The sequence below is a fragment of the Onychomys torridus genome, chromosome 18 (genome assembly GCF_903995425.1).
Source record: "Onychomys torridus chromosome 18, mOncTor1.1, whole genome shotgun sequence".
NCBI lineage: Eukaryota > Metazoa > Chordata > Mammalia > Rodentia > Cricetidae > Onychomys > Onychomys torridus.
In genome coordinates, this window is record NC_050460.1 from 19,338,512 (window position 1) to 19,350,258 (window position 11,747).

Here is an 11,747-nt window from a genome sequence, read left to right on the forward strand (position 1 = left end):
GGTAGCACTGTCCAAAGTAGGCTGGCCCCACATCAGTCATTAAACAAAAAACAAAAAACAAACAAAAAAAATGTTTCACAGACTTGCCCACTGGTTAGTCTGATAGAAACATTTTCTTAACTGAGGTTCCCTCTTCCAAAATGACTCCAGCTTATGTAAAATTGACAAAAACTAATCAGTACACACAGTCATAGCAAGAGTCATGGAAAAGTTGTTTTCTTGGGGATGGGAAGATGACTCTGTGGTTAAGAGAAAGTACAGCTTTTGCAGAGAACATGAGTTTGGTTTCCAGCTCCCAGGTCAGGAGGCTCACAACAGCCTGTAACTATAGCTCCAGAAAAATCTGACGCCCTCTTCTGGCTTCTTAGGGCAACTGCACTCACATGCACATATACATAGACATACATATATAAACATAGTTTAAAATAATATACATTAAATGTCAGGGGCTGGAAAGATGGATGGCTCAGAGGTTTAGAGCACTTGCTCTTGCACAGGACATGGGTTCAGTTTCCATCACCCAAAGGGTGACTCACAACAACCCATAACTCCAGTTCCAGGGGATCTGATGCCTTCTTCTGGCCTTCATGGGCACAAAGCACATACTTACATGCATGAAAAACACTCACACATACAAAATAAAATACCAATCTAAAGAAAATCTTTAAAAATTATTTATTTACATATGCATTTTATAAACAACTGATTGAATCGATAAAGATCGTGGCAAAGGCTTGCAGCTCTCTCTACCCCAACACACTTAAAGTTAACATGTGCAAATGGACAAGTGTTTCCACTTCCTAGCTATAGCTTCACAGCTGTCATGTATTTTAAAATACACGATGAACATCACATGGCTTAAAGGATACAGAGAAAGAATAACGTGAAGTAAACCACTCAGAAAATGATTCTGTAGTTAAAGAATGTGACTTAAAAGTCGATACAGCGTCCTTTCCGCTCCCAGTCCCCATAGCGTGTGGGCTCCGGGCCCCTGGGTCCACCTTTTTCTTTAGTAACTGGATTAACATCATCTGGAAACTCTACAGAAGAGGAGATAGGAACAAGTCAGTCAGCAGAGATGGAAGAAAACCATACGGTCAGTTTTGGGGACAGGATTGCACAAGCTGGTTATGAGTGCCTGGCTTATCATACAATCTTTGAAAGAGTCATGCATGTGGTTCTTCCCCTTTCATCCCAGAACTTGAGATATGCATTTTTCATAGTCAATTAGCTTTACCACTGACACTGATGACTTCCAACTTTTGGAGTGCTTTCAGGTCTAGAAACTACTAGAAGGTAGTTTCATATGTGGTGCTGAACCCAACAGGAGGCAAGGAGTGAGAACAGAGTACAGCTTCACTGAACTTGAAGGGTTCAGAGACAAGTTCAGTGTCTCCGTTTTCTTTCCAGTGAGACGTGTGTGGTGTGTGCATACAGGGGGGTGGTGGTGATGGTGGTCATACTTGCCTTTTAGCATTGAACTGAACAAGGCAATGTATGTGAAAGGTCTAGCACAGTGACAGGTATGTACAGGTGCTGACTGGTTTTACTTGTGAGCACTATTCTCCTTAACACAGACTTTGGCTTCAGCAGATGGGTTTCATGAGCATAAGTGCAATCACTGGTCTTAACACTGTGTTCATCGGTCGGGGATACAACTCAGTAATAGAATGCTTGTTTTAGCACGAGTGAAGTTCAGTCTCCAGTGATAAACACATGCACACGCAATGCATGCACGCACACACACACAAACGTGCCATGGAACAATCCTTTTCTACACTATTAATAGGCATTACTCTCATTGGTTAATAAAAAGTTGACAGGTAGCTGGGCAGGAAGTCAGGTAGGAAAGCAGAACTGAGGATGATGGGAAGGAGGGTGGAGTCAGGAGAGACACCAGCAGTTATCTAGGAAGCAAGACATGCTAGAGGACAAGTAAAGCCTTGAGCGGAGTGGCAATACAAAGATTAATAGAAACGGGTTAATTTAAATGTAAGAGTTAGCTAGTAACAAGCCTGAGTTATCAGCCGAGCATTTATAATTCATATATAAGCCTCTGTGTGTTTATTTGGGACTGGGTGACAGGGACAGGAAATGTCTGATTACAAAAATTCGCTACATTTTCCTAATAGGAGTCCTCACTGTGAACCAAGCCACATTCTGAGGATTTTAATTTTTAATCAATCAATTTGACTGATTATTGTTTGATGGTAGGTGTCACTAATACTGCCCAATTGGTGTTAAATGTTGAGGGTCAAATGATCCTTCTATTATAACCTGATACTGGCTTTCAATTCTCAGCACTTTACACATATTAACTCACTCAATCCACATAATAACTCTATGAGTCAGGAAACAATACTGCCCCCATGTTACAGGTGTACAAAGTCGTTCAGTGTCACACAGCGAGTGAATAGTGAGACTGAGCCTGAACTGAAACCCACATGCTGTACAGCTTTGTGTATAGAGAGAACAGATGAGGAACCAGCTGTTAGAAAGAACTGCCGATCTTAAGTGGTGTATTTTTGGAAAATTAAAAGATCACTACCCCAAATTATGCAGCCCCTCTGCAGAATAACCAAAGAAGATACAGAACTTCATCTTGAAACTTTGCAAGTATTTCTTCAATCTTTATCTCTGGTGCCCTGTGCCTAACTCTGCCCACCCTTGTCATCATTCTGTTTTCAGGGAACTTCTGTGATCCCCCTGAAAGCTGGTAATGGACACTCTTACTTGCTCCCCCGTTCCTGGGACTCTGGGTGTGGTAGTTAGCTAGGAATGCTGAGTCAAAACAGACTGTGTGGCTTATGCAATGGAAGTCTCCATGGGGCGTGGTAGTGGGGGGGGCTTGGCTGGTTGGAGTGAGGGCCCTCTCCCTGACAGTGACCTGTCCCTTCTTTCTGAATTGTCACATGGAAAAGAGTGAGGCAGCGAGGTTTCCAGTGTCTCTCTTATAAGGGGACTAGTCCCACCATGAAGTCTTCACCCATATGATCCGAACCTAACTATCTCCAAATACCCTTCATCTGGGGTCAGGAAGTAAACAGACATTTTGGTGAGGTTTTTGTTTGTCTTTCTTGTTTTTTTTTGGGGGGGGGGGGGTGAGGGTGGGGGTGGGGATGAGATCTCACTATGTAGCCCTAGCTAGCTGGCCTGAAATTCCCTATGTAGACCAGACTGGCTCCAATTCACAGAGATCCTGTGACTCTGCCTCCCAAGTGTTTGGATTAAAGGTGTGCGCCACCACGTATGGTCAAATTTTTAAAAATATATTGGGCTGGAGATTGTCTAGCCAGCTCCATTAAAGTGTGATTTAAATATACAGTTCTGTGAGTTTTCACAAATGTTTGCAGCCATGTAAACAACATTAAGTGTAAGTTTTCTTATTCCCTACAGAGTTATCTTTTGCTTATTTTTAATCAACCCTATCCCCACCTCTCCCCACAACCATTGATCCATTCTCAATCCCTGTAGTTTCACTTTTTATAGGATTTTATGTAAATGAGAGACTATATAGTCTTTTGTGGCTGGCATCCTTCACTCAGTCTACTATGGAAGAGGTCGGTTAGAAAGATGCTTCGCTTTTCATGCACATGTGGCTGGAGATGTATGAGGCAGAACACAGAAGGTACAGCAAGTCACCGCAGTGTTAAGAGTGAGCTGCTAAGAGTGTCAGGCTGGTGGTAACAGAAAGGAAGAGTCAGGAGACTTCCGGGGTATAATAAATGCAAAGGAGAGGAGAAAAGGGAAGACAGGATGTGTGGTCAGAGAGGAGAGCTCAAGAGTGAGATTTGAAGAAGAAACATCCCAGGGATAAGAAAGTCCAGTGGGAGTCCACATGAGATGAGCCTCCTTGTAAGAGCCTCTGTGCTCCCTGATATGGATATTGAGATGGTGGAGAATGGGGTGGCGAGGGATGACACTATAATCCGATATTCATCTTTCTGGAGCAAGACAGAAAAGTCTATGAGTTATTACAGACTAGAGGCAAGAATTGGACAGGGGAGTGGGTGGGAGTCAGCAGAGGAAAGTGTATCAAGGTTTGGTCAGCAATGAGAAGGGGCATCTCAGTGTGTGCATACAGTCATGTGTGTATGTGTGCACATGTGCATGTTGTATTCATGTTCGCGCGCGCGCGCGTGTGTGTGTGTGTGTGTGTGTGTGTGTGTGTGTGTGTGTGTGTGTGTGTATAGTAAGGGTCTTGTTTGTGCATGTGTTAAGGGTCTCACTGTAGCCCAGGCTGCCTGCCTTCAACTTCTGACCCTCCAGTCTCACTGGTGCTGGAATTACAGGCATGTACCGCCATGTTGGATTTATGGACTTAGAATGAGGCCAGGGCTCCATGCCTGTTAAGCCAGCGCTCTCCCAATGAGCTACCTTCAGTTCCCTTACTGACCACTCCCAGATTTTTTTTTCCTTCTCTGAGCTGAGGACTGAACCCAGGGCCTTGCACTTGCTAGGAAAGTGCTCTACCACTGAGCTAAATCTCCAACCCCACTCCCAGATTTTTTGTTTGTTTGTTTGTTTGTTTGTTTTTGAGACAGGTTTTCTCTGTGTAGTTTTGGTGCCTGTCCTGGATCTCGCTCTGTAGATCAGGCTGGCCTTGAACTCACAGAGATCCGCCTGGCTCTGCCTCCAGAGTGGCCCACTCCCAGATTTAAAAATTGTTCTAATTACGTTTATTGCTTGTGTTTAAATGTATATGTGTGCTGTTTTGTGTAGGTGCTACGATGTGAGTGTTAAGGTCAGATGAAAATATTCAGGAACTGGTTCTCTCCTACAGTGGAGTCCCTGGGACTGAAGTCAGGCTGTTGGGCTCAGCATAAGCATCTTTATCTGCTGAGCTAGCTTGCTGGCCTTTACGCGAAGATCTGACATGAACAAGCTTGACATTCTATTAATCTACTATTTATACTTTATGCTGAGGCCACTCAGATGTGCCTGACATGTGCCGTGTTCTGTAATCTCTTCTTCTATGGCCGTACCTTGCTCTCTCTTAAACATCTCCCTAGCATAGTTACTTGTTACGGTTATTTTTCCTTTGAGTTTCATTTGTTCCACCTTTTATGCTAATTCCCATCAGATGCTCATAGACAGCTATGTATCTCATCTTCCATTTACCCTGTCTGTCTGTCTATCTACCTATCATCCACCATCCATCCAACCATCCATCATCTATCCATCCATCTACTCATCTATCAATTATCTATCTATCTATCCATCATCCATCCATCAATAATCCATCTATCATCCATCATCTATCTACCTTCCATTATCTATCTATCTATCTACCTATCTATCTATCTACCTATCATCCACCATCCATCCATGCAACCATCCATCATCTATCCATCCATCCACTCATCTATCAATTATCTATCTATCTATCCATCATCCATCCATCAATCATCCATCTATCATCCATCATCTATCTACCTTCCATTATCTATCTATCTATCTATCTATCTATCATCCACCTATCCATCATCTATCCATCCATCCATCCATCTATCTATCTATCCATCTATCCATTTATCTATCGTGGGACAGAGTTTGGTAATGTATCCTATGTTGACCTAGCCATCACTATCCTACTATGGCAGCCTCCTGGAATCCAGGAAGAAATGGCAGAAACAATGGATGAGAAGAAAGCAAAACAGAAGCTGAACTAGAAACTTCCAGAAGCAGTAGCTAACACTGCCTAAGGTTGTTGATTGTTCAGGTAAGGTTGAACGGTGTCTACTGGCACCGGGTGTTTAGCATTTTCTAAGGAACAGTGGGTTTTTGTTGTTTTTTGTTTGTTTGTTTGGTTTGGTTTGGTTTTTCAAGACAGGGTTTCTCTGTTGCTTTGGAGCCTGTCCTGGAACTAGCTTTGGAGACCAGACTGGCCTCGAACTCACAGAGATCCACCTGCCTCTGCCTCCCTAGTGCTGGGATTACAGGCATGCGCCACAGTCGCCGCCGCCGCCGCCGCCACCACCACCACCACCACCACCACCGCCCGGCTATGTTTTTAATGTGATCATAAGGCATTAAAAAATGAAGATGTGTATTTACTGACACACACTGTCCAGGAAGTTCTGTCTTCTGACCTCTATCTAACTGGGAAGATTTGGACACCTTTCTGAACTTTTAGCATTTTGGCCTCTAGAATCGTAGGCCAGAATGAACTCCTTTCCTGCTTTTGATTGGCATGTATTCCTGTAAATAGCCTTGTGTGATTGATCGTTCATCTCAACCATCAACTGGACAAGATGGAAAGTGACTCTGGTTGTTTCTGTGTGAGAGCTTCCAGAGAGAAGGAGAGATCCACCCTGAACATTAACCCCATCCTATGCCTGGGATCCTGAAAACCAGAAAGCAAGCTGAGCACTAACATTTGCCTCTCTCTGCTTCCTGACAACAGACACGATGTGACTGTTGCCTCATACTCCTGCCACCATGCCTTCCTGTCATGATGGGCTGCACCCCTCTTAAACTGTGAGCCAAAACAGACCCCCTCTTCCCTTAGTCGCTTTTGTCAAGAATTTTGTCACTGCAGTAAAATAAGGTAACCAGTACATCCCCTTCCCCATTCTCCTGTTGGGAACCCCATTGATTTACCAATTAGACAGAATCACTCTTTTGGCCTACTGGTGCCCCATCTGGGATGAACTGATTTCTTAAATGTCTCCCCATGAAAAGTCACCCAATACAATGAAAATAAGAACTAGGCTGGAGCCAAGGCTTAGAGAACTACAATTTGGTTCCTAGTGTCAATGCAGGTGACTCCCAAATGTCGTAACTCCGGCTCCAGGAAATCCAATCTGTGCACGCACAGACCCACACACAACGAGACATACACAAACACATATGCATAAAGCCATAAAATAAAAAAAGAAAACAACAATGATAAATTATATTTTGTCTATTACCACCCTTCAAGAAAGGAAAAGTACCAGCTCAGGACCTCCAAGACCAAGTTCTCAGCACAAAGGAGATTTATTTGCCCCAGAGGGACAGAGGTTAGGGAATAAGAGACAAAGTTGGGAGACAGAGGACCAGGGAGAAGGGGAAGGAACCAGGGAAAGAGGGCAGGTTATTTGTCCTAGAGGACCAAGGGCTGCCTCTGGATAGAGGGGAGACAGATATGGCACATAGGAAAATGGCAGTGTATGCAGGTACAAGGGAAACCCATGTTAGGATGAGGTGTTTAATTTTAATTGGGCATGTTAATTAGGGTAGCCAAAGGGGGCTTTTGATGGTTGGACTTCAATACTTTGATAATTGGACTTCAGTAGTCAGCCTCAGGAGGAGGAAGTGGTGAATAAGGGAACGGACCTTGGGGGCTAGCTTCAGGAATGCAATCGAAGGGTTTTTATCAAGGCAGAGGGAATGGGAGAGAAGGGCGAGGCCAGCCTGAGGCACATGCTCCAGTGGGCTAGTGTCCTTTAGATACCACTTTCTGTCCAGTGGACAGATGATAGGGAGCTATGAAGGAAGGTTATTAGTGTTGAGAAAATGAGAGATGTCTTCTCTTCACTATGCAGTGCCATGTTCCACTGTTTTCTAAGAGCCAGCATCTTCACTGTGCCCTGCCTCCTCGGCTCTACCCTGTACATTGAGGACGATCTACTGCATGCTGCAGCTGATCTTTTCACAGCAGACAGTTTCATCAACAAACAAGGGCTTGTTATTTGTATCACAGAGGATACCAACTTCTATGTTTTACCTTTTGAATAATGAAAGTATAGTAAAAACAAACAAAACCCCCCAAATAAATATATAAGTACTAAAACTCAGAAACCCTTCCTTTGAGACAGTCTATGTTGCTCAGGCTGGCCTTACATTCCTGATTCTCTGGCATCAGTTTCTAGAGTGCTGGTATTCCAGACATGGGCCACCATTTCTAGCTTTAGAAACACCTTTTTGTGTGGGGGTTGCATGTGTATGTGTGTACGCTTATGTGAATGCACGTGTGATGGACGTGTTCTTTGGTGTGTGTGCGTCCACGCACTTGTGTGCACGTGCATGCAGAGGTCAGAGAATGACTTCAGGTGTCTCCCTTGATTGCTCTCCATCTTATATATTGAAGCAAGGTCTTTCATTTGAGCCCAGAGACTGTCAATTCAGATAGTCTATGTAGCCAACAGGCCCCTGTATCTTCTGTGGGCTGCCATGGCTGTTAGCACAAGAGTACTACATGTACGGCCGGCAAGTACTTTATGTCCTGAGGCATCTCACCAAGCTGAAACCTTTTTAAAGAAGTTAACAACCACAGATACAGATAGTCCATGCTGTATTTTTACTCACTGAAATATCCTTTATAACTGGTAATAACAATGAAGAGCACATCTCACTTCTTGCATCCATTTTCTAGTAACAAACATTTTATTTGCTATGTTAGGCCCTGACAGCGGTTGAGTCTACTCACTCGTGAGTGGCTCCCTCTCTAAGTGCGAGTCCTCGGGCGCATCAAAACGTCCAACTGGCAACTTAGACTTCTTAAGAGGTTGCTTCCTAAGTTCAGATTTTTCTTCTCTATAACTCACCTTCCTCAAAGAATGATTCAGAAGAGAGGATCCTAATGGAGAAAAAAAAAATTTTGTAAATTTGACTCATTGCCGGGCAGTGGTGGCACACGCCTTTAATTCCAGCACTTGGGAGGCAGAGGTAGGCAGATCTCAGTGAGTTCGAGACCAGCCTGGTCTACAAAGTGAGTTCCAGGACAGCCAGGATTGTTACATAGAGAAACCCTGTCTCGAAAAACAAACAAACAAACAAACAAACAAACAAATTACTCATTTTGTCCACTTGCGTTTTGACCATTACCAAAATTCAAAGGGGGCAAATGGCATCCAGTGAAAATCTTTTCCTGAATGCCTACATTCTGCACAGCTATTTCCCTTCCTTAGAGATTAAACCAGTGCTACAAGTTTGCAAAGAGCTATAAAGTAAAGAGGCAGCAAGTGTAGGGACTAGCTTAGGAACCGAGGACTCCATCTGTTTGGAATATGCACACAGTCCTCTTCTATGACGCACTTGGCAGCCTAATGTCCTCACCTGTACACACTATGCACACACACACCTTTCTCCAAGAGATGCACCTAGCAACATAACCTCCCCCCTCCTCCAGCACCAACAACACCAGGATGCATGCACGTACATCCTTCTCTGAAGCATGGGATTTTCCTCCTTTCTCAACAGGAAACTTATACAGATTCTATTTAGTTGTACTCTCCTCATGTTCTAATACAGGACCAGAAAGGCCCATCGGTCCTACACTGGGTTTGGGTGCTTACCCAGTAATGTAAAACTGTGCCCTAAAAGTGATTTAAAAAAAAAACAAAACCAAAAACGAAAATCTTCTATTTACCATCTTATGTCTAGTTTGGCAAGCATGATTGAAGTAAGATGCATTATAAGAAGGAACATATACAGAAAATGATTGTGCTACCTATCAATATAAATGAGAACCACCCCAAATCCTTAGTAACCAGCCCCCTCTTCCCTGTACACCCCATTAAAGAGACCCTAAACAACATACTCTGGCCCTTCTTCATTGCGCCTGGTGTTGTTGGAGGTTTTTGTTCTTTTTGCTCTTTTGGGGGGCCTGCCACTCAGCTCCCAAATAAATTTACACACAAAGGCTTATTATTAATTATGAAAGCCCGGCCTTAGCTTGGCTTAGTTTCTAGCCACCTTTTCTTAACTTATCCCGACTACCTTTTGCCTCTGGGCTTTTCCTTTCTATTCCTGTATATCTTTTTTTATTTCTTAATCCATGGCTGGCTGTGTAGCTGGGTGGCTGGCCCCTGGAGTCCCCTTCCTTCTCTGGCTGCTAGACCTAGCCCTTCTCCCAGATTTCTCCCTCTATAAATTCTCTCTGCCTGCCAGCTCTGCCTATCCTTTATCCTGACTTGCTATTGGCCAGTTCTTTATTAGACCACCAGGTGTTTTAGACAGCCACAGCAACACATCTTCACAGAGTTAAACAAATGCAATATAAACAAAAGTAACAGACCTTAAAATAATATTCTACTACAGGCCTGCTGCTCTCTTGCAGTGTAAGAATTCAAACAAAGTTTTGTTGCTACTTTGCAATCTGTGTGGGCTTTAATTTCAATTCCTTGGATAAGGAAGCAGTTGGCTTGCCCCAACCCTGACAGGAAAATCAATAAAACAGCATCCTTTAGGAACTTACATCTTGTGCTAGGGCATGGAGAAAACAAACCAGAAGGTGCAGCACTCTATGCTAGTGTTTCTAGTACTGCTCTAGTATCCATAAGGAGATGGAAAATGTATCATACACAGGTAAAAGATACCACCTCACATTTCTGTATGGAATGATCTTGAAATATGAGTAGTTGGGGGAAGAAAAGCAATGATTGTAAACTGCATCCAACCATTTCCCTGGGAAAATGGGTTCATTGATGTTCCTTTGCTCTATACTTTATACATGGGTCATGTGTGTCTATACATAATTTCTGGTATAAACATAACTGTTTGAAAACAGCAGAATGCTGGATAAACACTAAAGTTATCACCTAAGTGTTTGGAGGAAGCCTTTCATCTTCTATACTATTTATTGTATAGATCATTTAAGATTGGAACAACCAACAAATATCAAGTATTTGAAGGGAAAAACTAGAAAGTTTAATAAAAAAACGGGGCCATTTGTTAAGAAAGCAGTAATTCTGTCTTCAGTTTACGTAATATCTCAGGGATGTCGTCAATTAAACTTACATTCTACATCCTCTTTGGGATGCAGATTGAGGAATATATTAAGAAATAATGCAACAGTTTTGAAAAACGTTAGTTTCTACAAAAGCACGCAGGCATCTCTTCTAACAGTTTTTTGCTTCGTGTACTTTTCGTTATGTGTACTCGTCTGACTTTCGCTTGGGGAACATTTAGATCAGGCTGACCTTGAACTCAAAGATCCTCCTGCCTCTGCATGCCTAGTGCTGGACTTTAAGGGCATGCACCCTCTGCTGGGTACAAATTATTCTTGATGTAAGCAAACAAGTAAATTAATGACACTCATCCCCGAAGTGTCTTTCTCCTCCATACGTTCCCAGCGGCATCTAAGTGCGAGCAGCTCCTGGCGAACCTCCCGCAAAGTCCGCGCCCCTCCTCCAAGCACACCAAAGGCTCGGAACCCCGCGGTCCTAGTGCACCGCGCCGGGTCTCCGCACCGGCGTCTTCCCCTGTCAGAAGCCGGCTTTCCCCGCGGGTTTCCGAGTGACTGGACCCCGGGCGGATCGCCTTACTTGTTGCTCTCCAGAGGCAGGCCACCAAAGACGCCGAAAGGATCGTGGAGCTCATACTGCCGCCTCCCGCAGCGTCTGCGCACGCGCAGCCAAGTGGGCGGAGCTACCGCCGACCCCACCGGGAGCCCGCGCCGTCTGCGCAGGCGTCAGCGAAAGCAGAGTTGGGCGGAGCTTTGCTGCGTCCGCCAGGTTGACTGACCCGGTCTGGGTGCCTCCTGCAATTTGGACAGGCATAGTTGCTCCCCCAACTTTATCCCGCGGAGTCCCTGGCGATCGCTCCTAGCTATTCCGATGGACCTAGAGACAAAACTGAAAGCCTGCACGGAAGTAACAAGTTCTAGAAGAGGGAAGTTCCAAGTCCAACAAGGAGATGGAAACATGAATCACCCTATTCTGATCATCACGTTTTTAGACATGTATTAATATTGAATCACTAGATACTAGGTTTTTGTTGTTGGTGGTGGTGGTGGTTGGTTGGTTGGTTAGTTAGTTGAT

General features: G+C 44.0%; 1 protein-coding gene across 1 annotated transcript; it reads right to left on the reverse strand.

Moving 5' to 3' along the window:
• Positions 1-658: 658 nt before the first annotated feature.
• Sdhaf4 (succinate dehydrogenase complex assembly factor 4) lies at positions 659-11,342 on the reverse strand. Its single transcript, XM_036167095.1, has 3 exons — positions 11,253-11,342; positions 8,414-8,563; positions 659-1,040 (listed from the first exon to the last, which is right to left on the reverse strand). Exons 1-3 carry the CDS (start codon positions 11,305-11,307, stop codon positions 931-933), a joined length of 315 nt encoding a protein of 104 aa, XP_036022988.1. The 5' UTR covers positions 11,308-11,342; the 3' UTR covers positions 659-930.
• Between the last annotated feature and the right edge of the window lie 405 nt (positions 11,343-11,747).